Here is a 14,943-nt window from a genome sequence, read left to right as displayed (position 1 = left end):
CGGGGGGTCCGGGAGCAGTCGGGGGGCAGAAGGCAGATGGGGGACTCAGGGGCAGATAGTGAGGCCGGGAGGACCAGGGGGCAGTCGGGAGGTCCGGGGGCAAACTGGGGGGCCCAGGGGAGTCTGGGGACAGACTAGGGCCTGGGGGGCAGTTGGGGTGGGGCCCAGAGACAGCTGGGTTCCTTCCCGCAGTGCCTGGCTGATGCACACGGCAGTCGGGGGGCTCGGGGCAGTGAGTAGTTGGGGGGGGAATGAGTAGGTGGGAGGCAGGTGGGGGCCAGTTGGGGGGAGGCAGGGAGGACCCGGGGCAGGTGGGGGAACAAGGGGGCAGACTAGGGCTGTCGGGGGGGCGGCTGGGGGCAGGGGGGACCGGGAAGCAGCAGGGGGGTCTGGGTTCAGGCCGGGGGTTCAGGGGCCAGCGGGGCGTGGGGACAGGCAGAGAACACTGGGGGGGCCGGGGTTCACCCCAGGGGGGCCAGCAGGGCACCCAGGGGAAACCGGGGGAGCGGGAGTCAGGCAGGGGGGTGGGAGTAACTGGGGGCAGCTGGGGGGCCCGGGGTGGCTAGGGGCATCTAGGGGGCCCAAGGTGCATCGGGGGGCTGTGGCGGATCGGGGGGCTGGGGTTCAAGCAGGGGGCCTGGGGTTCAGCACGGGGGGGCTGGGGGATTGGGGGTTAAATTGGGGGCGGGTTTCAGGTGGAGCAATTGGGGGGGCGGGGTTCAGATGGGGGGATCTGAGGGGACCCAGGATTAAATCGGGGGGGTGGGGGGGGCTAGGGTTAAATTGGGCAGATCCGGGGTGGGGTTCAGGCGGGGGCACTGGGGTTAAATAGGGGGCGGTTTTCAGGCGCGGGGCCCGGGGGGGCAGGGTTGGATCGGGGGGCAGGGTTCAGGTGGCGGGGACTGGGGGAATCCGGGGGGGGCGGGGTTCAGGTTGGGGGGACTCAGGGGGGCTGGGGTTAAATCAGGGGGTCAGGGGGTCGGGGTTAAATTGGGAGGATCCGGGGGGAATCTGGGGCAGGGTTCAGGCTGGGGTTAAATCAGGGGGGGGCTCCGGGTGTCTGGGGTTGGATCAGGAGTGATCCGGGGGGCCGGGGGGGCAGGGTTAAATGGGGGGGCAGGGTTGGCTCAGGAGGGTCCGGGGGGCGGGTTTCAGGAGGGGGGGTCAGGGGGATCCGGGGGGGCAGGGTTAAATCGGGGGGGTGGGGTTCAGGCAGGGGGGTCAGAGGGATCCAGGGGGGCCGGGGGGGCGGGGTTGGATCAGAGGGCCAGGGGGCGGGGTAAATCGGGGGGGCCGGGGTTGGATCGGGGGGGGATCTGGGGACTGGAGTTAAATGGGGGGCCGGGGGGCCAAGGTTAAATGGGGGGGATCCAGGGGGTGGGGTTAAATGGGGGGCCGGGGAGGCGGGGTTGGATCAGGGGGCCAGGGGTGGGGTAAATCGGGGAGGCCAGGGGGATCAGAGGGGGCTGGGGTTGGATTGGGGTGGTGGGATTAAAGGGGGGGCTGGGGTTAAATCAGGGGTGCTGGGGTTGGATTGGAGGGGATCGGGGGGCCGGGCTTGGATGGGGGGAATCCGGGAGGTGGGGTTAAATGGGGGCTGGGGGGTGGGGTTGGATCGGGGGGATCCAGGGGGCAGGGGTTGGATGGGGGGGCCGGGGTTAAATCAGGGGGGGTCCTGGGTTAAATAGGGGGTGGGGAGGCTGGGGTTAAATCGGGGGGGATCTGGGGGAGCGAGGTTAAATGGGGGGCCGGGGCTGAATTGGGGGGGCCGGGGTTAAATCGGGGGGGCCGGGGCTGGATGGGGGGGCGGGGGGATCCGGGGGGGCCGGGGTTAAATGGGGGGGCAGGGGCTGGATGGGGGGGCCGGGGGGATCAGGGAGGCCGGGGTTAAATGGGGGCCGGGGCTGGATCGGGGGGGCCGGGGTTAAATCGGGGGGGGCCGGGGCTGGATCAGGGGGGCCGGGGTTAAATCCGGGGGGGGCCGGGGTTAAATGGGGGGGCTGGGAGGGATCCGGGGGGGCCGGGGTTAAATGGGGGCCGGGTGGGATCCGGGGGGCCGGGGTTAAATGGGGGCCGGGGTTAATTCGGGGGGGCCGGGGTTATATGGGGGCCGGGTGGGATCCGGGGGGGGCCGGGGCTGGATGGGGGGGCGGGGGGATCCGGGGGGGCCGGGGTTAAATGGGGGCCGGGTGGGATCCGGGGGGGCCGGGGCTGGATCGGGGGGGCCGGGGTTAAATCGGGGGGGCCGGGGCTGGATGGGGGGGCGGGGGGATCAGGGAGGCCGGGGTTAAATGGGGGCCGGGTGGGATCCGGGGGGGCCGGGGTTAAATCCGGGGGGGGCCGGGGTTAAATGGGTGGGATCCAGGGGGGCCGGGGCTGGATCGGGGGGGCCGGGGTTAAATGGGGGGGGCCGCGGTCCCGCACTCACCAGTGCAGCAGTTTGCGCTGGAGCTGCCCTCGGCGCCGCTCGGACGCGCAGCGGAGGCACCACATGGCGGGGCCCGGCCGGGGGGGCTCGGGGGGTCCCCGCCCGGGGCTCAGCGGCGGCTCCGGGGCCCGGAGCAGCCCGGCCCGCGGCGCGGCGCCTCCATCCCCGGCGCTGGGCTGGAGCCGGGAGGCGGAGCCGAGACGTGGGGCCGCCCCCAACCCCGACAGCAGCCGGGGAATCCCCCCTACCGGCAGCGGGGTGAGGGCCAGGACGCCTGGGTTCTCTCCTGGCTCGGGGGGGGCTGGGAGCCAGGACGCCTGGGTTCTCTCCTGGCTCGGGGGGGGCTGGGAGCCAGGACGCCTGGGTTCTCTCCTGGCTGGGGGAGGGGGGCTGGGAGCCAGGACGCCTGGGTTCTCTCCTGGCTGGGGGAGGGGGGCTGGGAGCCAGGACGCCTGGGTTCTCTCCTGGCTCGGGGGCTGGGAGCCAGGACGCCTGGGTTCTCTCCTGGCTCGGGGGGCTGGGAGCCAGGACGCTTGGGTTCTCTCCTGGCTCGGGGGGGGCTGGGAGCCAGGACGCCTGGGTTCTCTCCTGGCTCAGGGGGGCTGGTGGTTAGAGCAGGGGGGGCTGGGAGCCAGGTTCTCTCCCCTGGTGTTTCTTGCATGAGGGTCTGGGGTCATCCCTCCCCCCCGCCAGCAGAGTGTGGGGGGGGGAAGTGAGAGACAGTGACACACCCAGAGTGGCTGGACGCACACCCACACACGAGCACGTCGACACAAACACGTCCACGCCCATAGAGACAGGGCATCCCCACTGGTACACCCTCACATACAGCTGCACCCAGTCACACAAGGTTGTACACGCAAACACAAATGTACACAGAGACACCCATGTACACACACGTCTAGACATTCGCACACATAAACACCAACGTGAACACACAGATGTGTACCCATACACAACCATCCAGTCACATACACATACACACCAACACATCGATACACACGCCTGTACACACGTATACAAACACATTCACCCTCACCAGATGTATACGCAAACATACCCATATGCAGACACACACAACTACTCACACGCAAGTACACCCAAGCACACCTGGAGACACACAGCCCTTCATCTGGCGCACAAAGTGTGAGGCAGGAGAGGAATTCCCCCCCTGCCCCAGGGCAGAGGGGTCGGGAGCTTGGGGGGCTCCCACCCCCCGGCCTGTGCAGCGCAGGGTGTGTGTCACTCACCAGCCGCGTCTGGGTGTGTCTCACTTAGCCAGTTCCCCCTCGGCTGTTCTCGTGTCAGTCAAGTCCCTGTGGCCTGTGACCCTGGGTGTCACTGCGGTTGCTGTGTTGGGGCGGGGGGGACGGGAGTTGGTCAGACCGGATGAGCTGGTCCTGTCCGGCTGTGAATTCCAGGGCACTGCACGCACGGTGACACACACACCCAGACGTGTGTACGCACATGTCAGTGTACAGACACCCTCATGCACACACAGGCAAGTACATGCTCACAGGTAGACAGGCAGATGCACACCTGTGTACACTGACACACTCATTTGCACATACAAGCATGTACACACATACACAAACATATCCACACACACACACTGACACACATACATACACTATCAAGCATACAAACGTACACACAAACACACTGACACACACAGTATAAACACAGGCACACAAACATGTACACATGCACGCACACACATTCACACCCATGGTTACACATGCTGTAACACATCCACACACACACACATCCACACAGACATTCACAGTGACACAAACATACAGATACACAGACACAGACATTCACACACAGATCATGTACACACTCACGTACATCTACACACATGCACACACACTAACACACACATATACATGTACATGCACTCACACACATTCACACCCACGGTCACACACGCTGTAACACATTCACACACACGTATACATCCATACAGACATTCACAGTGACACAAACACACATAGACACAGGCATTCACACACACATGCACACATACACGCAAACACACACAGACATTCACCCTCATGCACACATACACACATGCACACACAAACATGGACACACACACAGACCTGTACACACACACACACACTCACAATCACACACAATTCAACACATCCAAGGTCAATCGGGTGTCAGCCCCCCACTCTGCCTTCTCACCCCCCTCCCTCCACCCCTACACAACGGACAACAACTATACAGCTAGGGAATTATTGATGAGGCCAGCAGGCCAGGGATACGGTTGCCATGGGGACAGGCGGGGGGGGGGGAATGCCGGGTTGCTATGGATCCTGGAGGAGGGAGGGCTGGGTACCATCGCCATGGTGACGCAAAGGCAGGGAGGCTGGAGGAGTGATGGGGACTTTGGGGAGCCCCTGAGGGGTGGGGGGGACCAAGGACTGGCTTGCACCCCCCCCCCCGCAAGCCAGGCACAACAGGGGATGGGAAAACCAGGACTCCTGGGTCCCTGGAGGGGAGTGGGGTCTAGTGGGTAGAGAAAAGGGAGGGCGCCAGAAGCCAGGAGTCCTGGGTTCCACGCCCCCCCCCCGCGATCTACCACTAGACCCCACTCCGTTCCCAGAGAACCCAGGAGTCCTGGCTCCTCCACTCCACAGCAGCTCCGATGTGCGGCTTCCTGCACCGCCCCCCCCCCAGCCCCTAAATAGCACAGCCAGCCGGAGTCCCCGTGACATGCACGGCCGTCACCATGGCAACGCCTCCAAAATAGCAGCTCCATGTGGGGGGGACTGATCACTGGCTGGGAGGGGGGGCTGTTCAGGGCTCCCCCCACATGGCTGGGGAGAGAACCCAGGAGTCCAGGCTCCCAGCCTCCCTCCCCAGCTCTAGCCACTAGACCCCACTCCCCACCCAGAGCCGAGGAGCGAACCCAGGAGTCCTGGCTCCCAGCCCCCCCCCCGCTCTAACCACTAGACCCCACTCCCCTCCCAGAGGCTCCCAGCCCAGCCCTGCTCTGTGAAGCCAGTAGCTCCCTAGGCAGGTTCCCAGCAGGGAGTTACCCGGGTTAGTCCTGGGCCCCCCTGGTGCTGCCAGGGCCTCCCCCCAAAATCTGTAGCGAAAGGCAGACTGAGGGTTGATCTGGGTACGTGCAGCGCCTGGCACAACCGGGGGGAGGGGGCGGTGCCATGTCCAGGGCTGGGGCTCTGTGTGTGTGTGTGTTTTCACAGGCTCTCAGGCCAGAAGGGACCCCTATGATGTGGCTAACCCGGGCCATGGCAGGGCCCGAATTCATCCCTGTATGAACTAGAGCAGTTCTCGTGGGAAAACAGTGTGTGTGTGCCCCAACCCTGGCCGCCTGTAACCCCCAACCACATCACAACAGTCCCCATCCCAGCCGCCTGTTACCCCCAGTCAAATAGCGACAGTCCCTGTCCTGGGCGCCTGTAACCCCCAACCAAATACTGACAGTCCCCATCTTGGCCACCTGTCACCTCCAACTAGCAGCGGTCACCATCCCAGCTGCCTGTAAGCCCCTGACCACATAGCAACAGTCGCCATCCCAACTGGTTGTAGCCCCCAACCAAAAAGCAACACCAGTCCTTGTCCTAGCCACTTGTAACCACTGACCACATAGCAACACTCGCCACCCTGCCTGCTTGTAACCCCACCACCACATAGGGACAGTCTTCTCCTGGCCACCTGTAACCCCTGACCAGCAACAATGGCCATCCCATCTGCCTGTAACCCCCTCTACACGAGAACAGTCGCTGTCCCAGACACCCGTAATCCCTGGTCCAAATAGCATGAGACAGTCCCCATCCTGGCTGCCTGTAACGCTGACACAACAGCCGCGGACAGTAACAACGTCCCCAGCACCTGTTTCCTGAGTGCCCCCCACCCCCACCCCGGCCCCATCCCAGGAGCTCACCCTGCGCTGCCGGCTGTGTCCACGCCCTGGGCTGTGCGGGACGTTATTTCACCCCGGGGTTCCCCAACCCCGACAGCCACAGCTTTTGGGCTGGTCCAACCACTTCCCCTTCCCCGGCTCCTCCCCACAGGGCGACGGCGCCCAGCCCTGCCCCGGCGCCCCCCAGCGCCCAGCCCTGGCTGCCAGGGGAGAGCGCCCCCTGCCCCGCCCCCTGCCCCACGGCGCCCGGCCCTGACTCCCAGGGGAGAGCGCCCCCTGCCCCGCCCCCTGCCCCATGCACCCAGCCCTGACTCCCAGGGGAGAGCGCCCCCTGCCCCACGGCGCCCGGCCCTGACTCCCAGGGGAGAGCGCTCCCTGCCCCGCCCCCTGCCCCACGGCGCCCGGCCCTGACTCCCAGGGGAGAGCGCCCCCTGCCCCGGCCGCGGCCCCATGCTCCCAGCCCTGACTCCCAGGGGAGAGCGCCCCCTGCCTCTCTCCCTGCCCCACGGTGCCCGCCCCTGACTCCCAGGGGAGAGCGCCCCCTGCCCCGCCCCCTGCCCCATGCGCCCGGCCCGGACTCCCAGGGGAGAGCGCCCCCTGCCCCGCCCCCTGCCCCATGCGCCCAGCCCTGACTCCCAGGGGAGAGCGCCCCCTGCCCCCCCATCAGTGGTGCTGGAACACTTTTTATGGGGGGAGTTGCTGTAAGTAGATTTTACTTTTTACCTCATGCCCCCCCCTTACCCATCCGCGCCCCCCACACCCCCCAGAGCTGGGGCTGGGAGCAGGGCCGTGTTCCCTAGTTCCCGCCCCAATGCTCCTCGTTAGCGTGACTCCGGGCGGGCGGGCGGGCTGCACCCCAGAATCCTCTGCGCTCCCACCTCTCCCACAATCCTTTGCACACCGGCATGTCCCAGAATCCTTTGTGCTCAGTCCAAACTCCCAGAATCCTTTGCACCTGTGCCTCTCCCAGAGTCCTTTGTTCCCACGCCTCTCCCAGAATCCTTGGTGCTCACCTGTCTCCCAGAATCCTCTGCTCACAGCAGCCTCCCACAATCCTTTGCACCCTTGCGTCTCCCATCATCCTGTGTCTCTCCCTCTCCCAGAATCCTTGGCACATGTGCCAGTCTCCCAGAATCCTTTGTGTCCACACCTCTCCCAGAAACCTTTGCACCCAGGCGTCTCCCACAATCCTTGGAGCCCATGCATTTCCCAGAATCCTTTGCACCCAGGCGTCTCCCACAATCCTTGGAGCCCACGCATTTCCCAGAATCCTTTGCACCTGTGCCAGTCTCCCAGAATCCTTTGTGTTCACCCTCATCTCCCAGAATCCTTTGCTTTCATGCCGCTCCCAGAATCCTCTGCACCAGGGCTCCTGCCTCTCATGCCCCTGCCTTTGGGGGGGTACCCCAAAGCCACTCCTCCAGCCACCGCTACCTCCACTAGTGCACCTGAGCCAGAAGGTGTGGGGCCGGTGGGGGGCTGTGCGCCCCCCCCCAAGCTCACCCCCCTGCCCTCTGGCTGATGGGGAGCGCAAGAGGCTAGCACTGTGCAAGCGTCCCCACCCCCACTACAGAACAAGGCATAGATAGGATATTGGGCCTGCACAAGTGTGAATGTAGACGTGCAAATACCATGGGTCGTGCATGTGCGTGAGTGTGCAAAAAGTGTAATTGTAGGTGTGCAAATATGATTGGCTGTGCATGCTTTTGACTGGGTGTGCAAAAACGTGAATGTGGGGAGCGTGTGTGTGTGCATGTGCAAATACTTGTGAGCCGGTGTGCTAAAAGTGCAAAGGCAAGATGCAAATGCCTCTGGCTGGGCACGGCTTGGGCAGCTCAGAGGCATCTGGGTATCACTGGCTCACTTATAGGTGTGTGCAAGGGGGGATTTGCACACGCAAGTGTGTGGAGGGGTTGTACACCTGCTAAATTTCCATGCACGCCGGGGAGGGGAGCTTGCACATAAGTGGCTGTCCCACTGTGCACAAGTTTGTGCAGGGGGAGCAGTGCACAGATCCCATGCCCCAGCCTCCCCACCCCCCAAGTGGGGTAGGCAAAGGGGCCCCTCTCCCCCCCCCCCGTTTCCATGCAGCCTGTTGCCAAGCGACGGGGAGTGGTGTTTCCTGGAAACAACAGGGTGCTTTTTATATCCAGGCAGTGGAAAGTGGGAGACAAAGGGAGGGGTGACCAGGACAGTGAGGTGGAGGGGAACAGTGCAGGGGCTGGGGGCATTTCCATGCTCAGGAACGGGGGGGGGGTCAGTGTAGAACCCCTCCCCCGCACCTGTGCATCAGTGGGAGGGGGCCGTGCAAAGGAGAAGTGTGAGCGGGGGGGCAGTATCTGTGTGTGCAAATGCTAGGAGCTAACAAGCAGCCAGTGACTGCGTCTCAGCAGCAAAGGACCCCCCTGAGCTGGGGAGAGAACCCAGGCGTCCTGGCTCCCAGCCCCCCTGCTCTAACCACCAGCCCCACTCCCCTCCCAGAGCTGGGAGAGAACCCAGGAGTCCTGGCTTCCAGTCCCCCCTGCTCTAACCACCAGACCCCACTCCCCTCCCAGAGCCGGGAGAGAACCCAGGAGTCCTGGCTCCCAGCCCCCCCTGCTCTAACCACCAGCCCCACTCCCCTCCCAGAGCCGGGAGAGAACCCAGGAGTCCTGGCTCCCAGCCCCTCCTGCTCTAACCCACCAGCCCCCACTCCCCTCCCAGAGCCGGGGAGAGAACCCAGGAGTCCTGGCTCCCAGCCCCCCCCGCTCTAACCACCAGCCCCCACTCCCCTGCCAGAGCCGGGGAGAGAACCCAGGAGTCCTCTCACTGGTTGGTTCCATTGAGGACAGTCGCGCTATAGCCGAGCTGGGCTGGTGCTGCCACCCGGTGGTCACGCTCAGTACTGCACCTCCTGCTGGTCTCGGCTCTTCCCAGGGCTGGAGCCCCCCCCCAGCAGGGCGTATTTCACCCACGGCCTGGCCAAGCCAGCTGGGTTGGCCTCATCCATTGCTCAACCACTGCCAGTCCCTGGGGCGGGGCAGCCGGGGAACAGCCGCACAGAACGCCGCAGGGGAGGGCTCGCCCGGCGCCGAGATGCAGCCACCTCTGGGGCGGGGCAGCCGGGGAACAGCCGCACAGAACGCCGCAGGGGAGGGCTCGCCCGGCGCCGAGGTGCAGCCACCTCTGGGGTGCAACAGCTGGATATAGGGAGGCCGAATGAGATCACTGGAGCTGGGCTTTGACCCGGACACCGGGGTTCATGCCCAGCTCTTGTAGAATAAGTCTCATCCTCATCAAGTCTCATCCTAAGGTGCACCACAGCCCCTGGCCCCCCGCAGCACGGCGCCCCCCAGTGCCCGGCCCTGCCTGCCAGGGGAGAGCGCCCCCTGCCCAGCCCCCCATCCCGCAGCACAGCGCCCCCCAGTGCCCGGCCCTGCCTGCCAGGGGAGAGCGCCCCCTGCCCAGCCCCCCATCCCGCAGCACAGCGCCCCCCAGTGCCCGGCCCTGCCTGCCAGGGGAGAGCGCCCCCTACTGCAGCTCTCCCAGCTAGAGCAGACCAAGTCCCGGTGAACGCTGGGGTTATCCACGGGGCTGGCATGTGGGAGGATCGGGGGGTACATGGCACAGAGCGGGTACAGAATCTGGGACAGGTTGTATGGTCCTTTTTATTCTATATGGTTCTCTGTCGGACAAAGCTGGCGTCTTTTCGTACAGTACATACAGCAGCTGGTAGAAAGACCCCTGGGGTTATATTTACAGGGGGGGATGGGTTATGGGGCAGACGGGGAGGAGGGGGCGCAGCGGGGGGACCCCCATGTCCAGATCCCTGTGCATTCCCCTCTGCCCGCCCCCCAAATTACTTGTGCCCAGGTTGGAGAACCCACGGTGTGAACACGCTCTGCCGTGAGCCGCAGTGGTTGGCACGCCGGCCGTGGTGGCGCAGCGGGATGAAGCACACTCATTTTGCAGGCCCACCACTGGGGAAATCCGTGCAAATCCCCCCCCCCCCAGCTCTGTGGTTGCACGGCTGATTCATGCCGACGAGACTCATTTTGCACGGCTGCCTCGTTAGCAATTAGGGGAAGCCGCACTCCCTTAGCACATTGGGGACACGCCAAATTAGTGCGACTCGCACCCCCCTTGCACACCCAACTGCCAGCATGGGAAACCAGTGCAATTTTGCACCAAGGCAGATTCGTGCAAATCACACTTGCCTTGCACACTCACGGCAGGGGGACATATGCACCTCCCCCCCCGGTTTTGCAAATTGATGACCCAACAAATTAGTGCAAATTACACCCATTTTGAATGATGACCGCCTGAGAATTCAGCACAAGTGACGCTCGTTTTGCACATTGCATGGTCGATCAGTGCAATGCACACTTGTTTTGCACACCCAGGGCAGGGAAAATCTGTGCAAGTTACCTCCATTTTGCACCTCCACTGCACTGGGAGATTAGCACAAATCACCCCCGTTTTGCACACCAGCCTCAATAATTTAGCACGCTGGCTAAGCAGCAGATTAGCCCAAGACACACTCATTTTGCACACCTGCTGCTTGGGAGATCTATGCCAAGTCCCCTCCCCTCATTTTGGTCATCAACTACGTGCAAATCACACTTGTTCCACACCCCCACCTCGGGGGCAGTTAGCATCCAGCCTTTTGCACATCGATCGCACGACCAATCCGTGCAAACGGCGCACTGGCTTGTGCATGACTGCCATGGGGAGGGAGCAGTGTCAGTCACCCTCCTTTTGCACGCCAAGTCACGTGCATTTTGCACGCCCACCACCAGGCAGGTCTCCACAAGCCACCCATTTTGCACATGCCCCCGCTCCCACCCCGGGGACCCCCCCTCCAATTTGCATGGCCCGTTGGGGCATCCAGGCTGCTTGGTGGACAGGCGCCAGAGACACCCGCTTCGCACAAATCCGTGCACACCCGCCTCCCCCCCCCACACACACACAAAGTCCCAGGCGCCAGTCGGCATTAGCACGGCCCCGTCCAATCCCGCCGCGGGAGGCACAAAGTCCCTGAAGAGTGGGGCTGGGGGGCAGGTCCGGGATCGAGGTTTCCCGTCCGCTCCACACACACCCACGCCCCGAACCTGCGATCCCAATGCACTCGGGCAGGTGCGAAGCAGGAGAGGAGGCCGTAGCAAGTCCAGAGAGGGAGGAGCAAAATCCAGAAAACAGATCCCGAGAGGCAGGCGGAAGCATCGTAGGTGTCAAAGGTTCGTTTGTTTCAGGGCACGGCCATGACGAAGGATGCGGGGGCGGAAGCCCCGTAGAAGCATAGGGGGGTTGTCCAGATTTTTGGGGTGAAGGGGGGTGGGCTGGTTTCTGCAGCTCCGTCGCTGTCCTCCTGCAGGGGGCGTAGGGGGGTGCTGGGGATTAAGGCTTATGCTTCTGCATAGAAAAATGTGTAAACTGTGATTGGGGGAGGGGGCTTGGGGGGGGGCGGAGGCATCGGGGTCCGTTCCAGAGACGCAAGGGATTCGAAAGCAGCCACTGAGTCGGGTCTCAGCTGCCCGGGCCAATCTGAAACCATCCCCCGACTGCAACAGGGACAAGGCCGGGTTCTGATCTCAGCCCATTGGGGTCAATCCGGAGTCACTCCTGATTGCAAAAGGGGACAGTGACGGATTCTAATGTCACCCCACCGGGGTCAATCCAAAATCAATCTGGAGTCACTCCCTGACTGGAGTGGGGTCAGGGCCAGATTCTGATCTCACCCCGCCAGGGTCAATCCGAAGTCAATCCAGATTCACTCCTAACTGTAATGGGGACGTGGATTCTAATCCAGCCTGCCAGGGTCAATCCAGAGTCACTCCCTGACCGCAGTGGGGTCAGGGCTGGATTCTAATCTCAGCCTGACGGGGTCAATCCGGAGTCACTGCTAACTGCAACGGGGACAGAGCTGGATTCTAATCCAGCCCGCCAGGGACAGTCCAGAGTCACTGCCTGACCGCAGTGGGGTCAGGTCTGGTTTCTAATCTCAGCCTGCCGGGGTCAATCCAGAGTCACTGCTAACTGCAACGGGGACAGAGCTGGATTCTAATCCAGCCCGCCAGGGTCAGTCCAGAGTCACTGCCTGACTGCAGTGGGGTCAGGTCTGGATTCTAATCTCAGCCTGCCGGGGTCAATCCAGAGTCACTCCCTGACTGCAGTGGGGACAGGGCTGGATTCAGATCTCAGTCCACCGGAGTCATTCTGGAGTCACCCCCGACTGCAATGGGGACAGGGCTGGATTTTGAGTCATTAATCTATCATAGAGTCATAGAATATCAGGGTCGGAAGGGACCTCAGGAGGTATCTAGTCCAACCCGCTGCTCAAAGCAGGACCAATCCCCACCTGAATCCTCCCAGCCAGGGCTGTGTCAAGCCGGGCCTTAAAAACCTCTGAGGAAGGAGATTCCACCACCTCCCTAGGTAACCCATCCCAGTGCTTCACCACCCTCCTAGTGAAATAGTGTTTCCTAATATCCAACCTAAACCTCCCCCTCTGCAACTTGAGCCCATTGCTCCTTGTTCTGTCATCTGCCACCACTGAGAACAGTCTAGATCCATCCTCTTTGGAACCCCCCTTCAGGTAGTTGAAAGCAGCCATCAAATCCCCCCTCATTCTTCCCTTTTGCAGGCTAAACAACCCCAGTTCCCTCAGCCTCTCCTCGTAAGTCATGTGCTCCAGCCCCCTAATCATTTTTGTTGCCCTCCGCTGGACTCTCTCCAATTTGTTCACATCCTTCTTGTAGTGTGGGGCCCAAAACTGGACACAGTGCTCCAGATGTAGACAGAGGTCAAAGGTCCAATCCCGAACTGGGGCTTGCTGGCATTTCCAGGTCAAATCAAGTAGACGGGGAGGCCAAAGGTCAGAGTTTGAGAGTCAAGCCGATGGGGTTAAAGGTCAATATCAGAGAGGTCGAAGGTCAGTCTCAAATTGCTGGGGCCCACAGACAGAAACAAGCCACACAGGGTCAAAGGTCAAACACAAGTGATCAGAGGTCAAAGATCAGCAGTCATGAAATGGAAAGGGGTCAAGAGGTCAAACCCCAGTGGTGTCGAAGGTCAAACAGTTGTCATGGAGTTGCAGGTCATCACAAGGCTGCTCGAGCTCAAAGGTAAAACCCAAGTGGGGGCTGAAGATCGGAAGACTGCATGACGCTATGAGACATCTCAAAGCCAGACCCCCAATGTGCAGTGATAAGGAGCTAACAGAACTTATGGGGTTAAAGCTCCGCCCAAAGATATAAGAGGTCAGAGGTCAAACCCCAAGGGTGGGGGTTAAAGGTCAAACAAAGCTACTCATGTCAAAAGAGTGAGCGGTTAAAGATCCACCTCGTAGGTCACGACAAAGCTGCAGGACGTTAAAGGTCAATGAAGGGGTCAAAGGGCAAGCAAATGGCACGGGGTTAGAGGTCAATGCCCCTATGGGGTTCAAACCCATGTCAAAGCAACAGAAGGTTAAAGGTCAAACCCAACATGGGGACTAAAGGTCAAAGTAGACTAGGAGCTAAAGGTAATAGAACTGAACGAAAGGTCAAAGTTCGATTCTACAAGGGGTGAAAGGTCAAACCAAAACTCTTGGTGCTAGCATTCAAGTCAAAGCAGCAAGAGGTTAAAGGTCAAATTCAATAGAGGGGTCAAGGTCAAGCCAAAAAAGGCCAAAGGTTTTAAGATCATATCAAGCCACTGGGGGTGTAAAGCTCAACTCCAAGCAGCAGAAGTTAGAGGTCTACCCCCTGCTGCAGCCAATGGCCATGCCCAAGCAGCAGGAGGTTAAAGGTCAAAGCCAATGTTGGGGTGAAAGCTCAAAGAAAACTAAGTTTGGGCATTTGGCCGTTCAAAAAATGATGAGTCAGTTGGCCAGTCAAATAACATCAAAAAACGGTCAACTATTTGGATGTGTTTACTTATTAGAAGAGTAAGAAAAAAGCGTCTGACTCCCATAGGCCGAGCGTAGCCATTTACACCTAATTCCACAAGCACACGTGCCTCAGACGCGTTATTTAACTAAGTAAAATGCAAAACGCAATGAAAGAAAGAGCTACAAAACGAAAGAGCGACACTGCGACGCAATCAGAAAGGTTGGCCACCACCTACCGACCACTCCGGCTGGAATATGTAACAATATTTGACTACGGTGGGAGAGGGATACCTCAGTGGTTTGAGCATTGGCCTGCTAAACCCAGGGTTGTGAGTTCAGTCCTTGAGGGGGCCACTTAGGGATCTGGGGCAAAAATCAGTACTTGGTCCTGCTAGTGAAGGCAGGGGGCTGGACTCAATGACCTTTCAAGGTCCCTTCCAGCTCTAGGAGATTGGTATATCTACTAATATGTGGTCAACTGACCAACCAATTGATGTTATTTGACTGGTCAGTCAACTGACGTTGTTTGATCAGTCAATCAATCGACCAGTTGACATTGTTTGACCAACCAGTTCACACTGTTTGACCAGTCAACTGACCGACCAATTGACATAGTTTGACTAAACAATTGACCGACCATTTCACGTTATTTGACCGACCAATTGACATTGTTGGACCAGTCCCTTGACCAACTAATTGACGCTGTTGGACTAACCAATTGACCAACCAACTGACACTGTTGAAAGAGTCAATTGACCAACCACACGA

The 14,943-nt window shown here is 61.1% G+C and overlaps 1 protein-coding gene across 4 annotated transcripts in view; it reads right to left on the bottom strand.

Moving 5' to 3' along the window:
- The window catches only part of IQSEC2 (IQ motif and Sec7 domain ArfGEF 2), a 40,597-nt gene that overhangs the window by 16,691 nt on the left and 8,963 nt on the right, over positions 1-14,943 (bottom strand). Inside the window, exon 1 of one of the 4 annotated variants that reach the window (XM_045000324.1) lies at positions 7,340-7,742. The exons of 1 other annotated variant lie outside the window; for it this stretch is intronic. In XM_045000324.1, the coding sequence (XP_044856259.1) occupies positions 7,340-7,644 (305 nt within the window). In that variant the 5' untranslated portion in view covers positions 7,645-7,742. Of the gene's footprint in view, positions 1-2,428; positions 2,540-7,339; positions 7,743-14,943 lie in introns of those variants that run through there. 2 more of the 4 variants (XM_045000327.1, XM_045000325.1) reach the window with 2 other exon arrangements.

The sequence above is a fragment of the Mauremys mutica genome, unplaced genomic scaffold, assembly GCF_020497125.1.
Source record: "Mauremys mutica isolate MM-2020 ecotype Southern unplaced genomic scaffold, ASM2049712v1 000298F_np12_obj, whole genome shotgun sequence".
NCBI lineage: Eukaryota > Metazoa > Chordata > Testudines > Geoemydidae > Mauremys > Mauremys mutica.
Note: the sequence above shows the minus strand (reverse complement) of the source record. Positions and strands in the feature narration are given on the sequence as shown.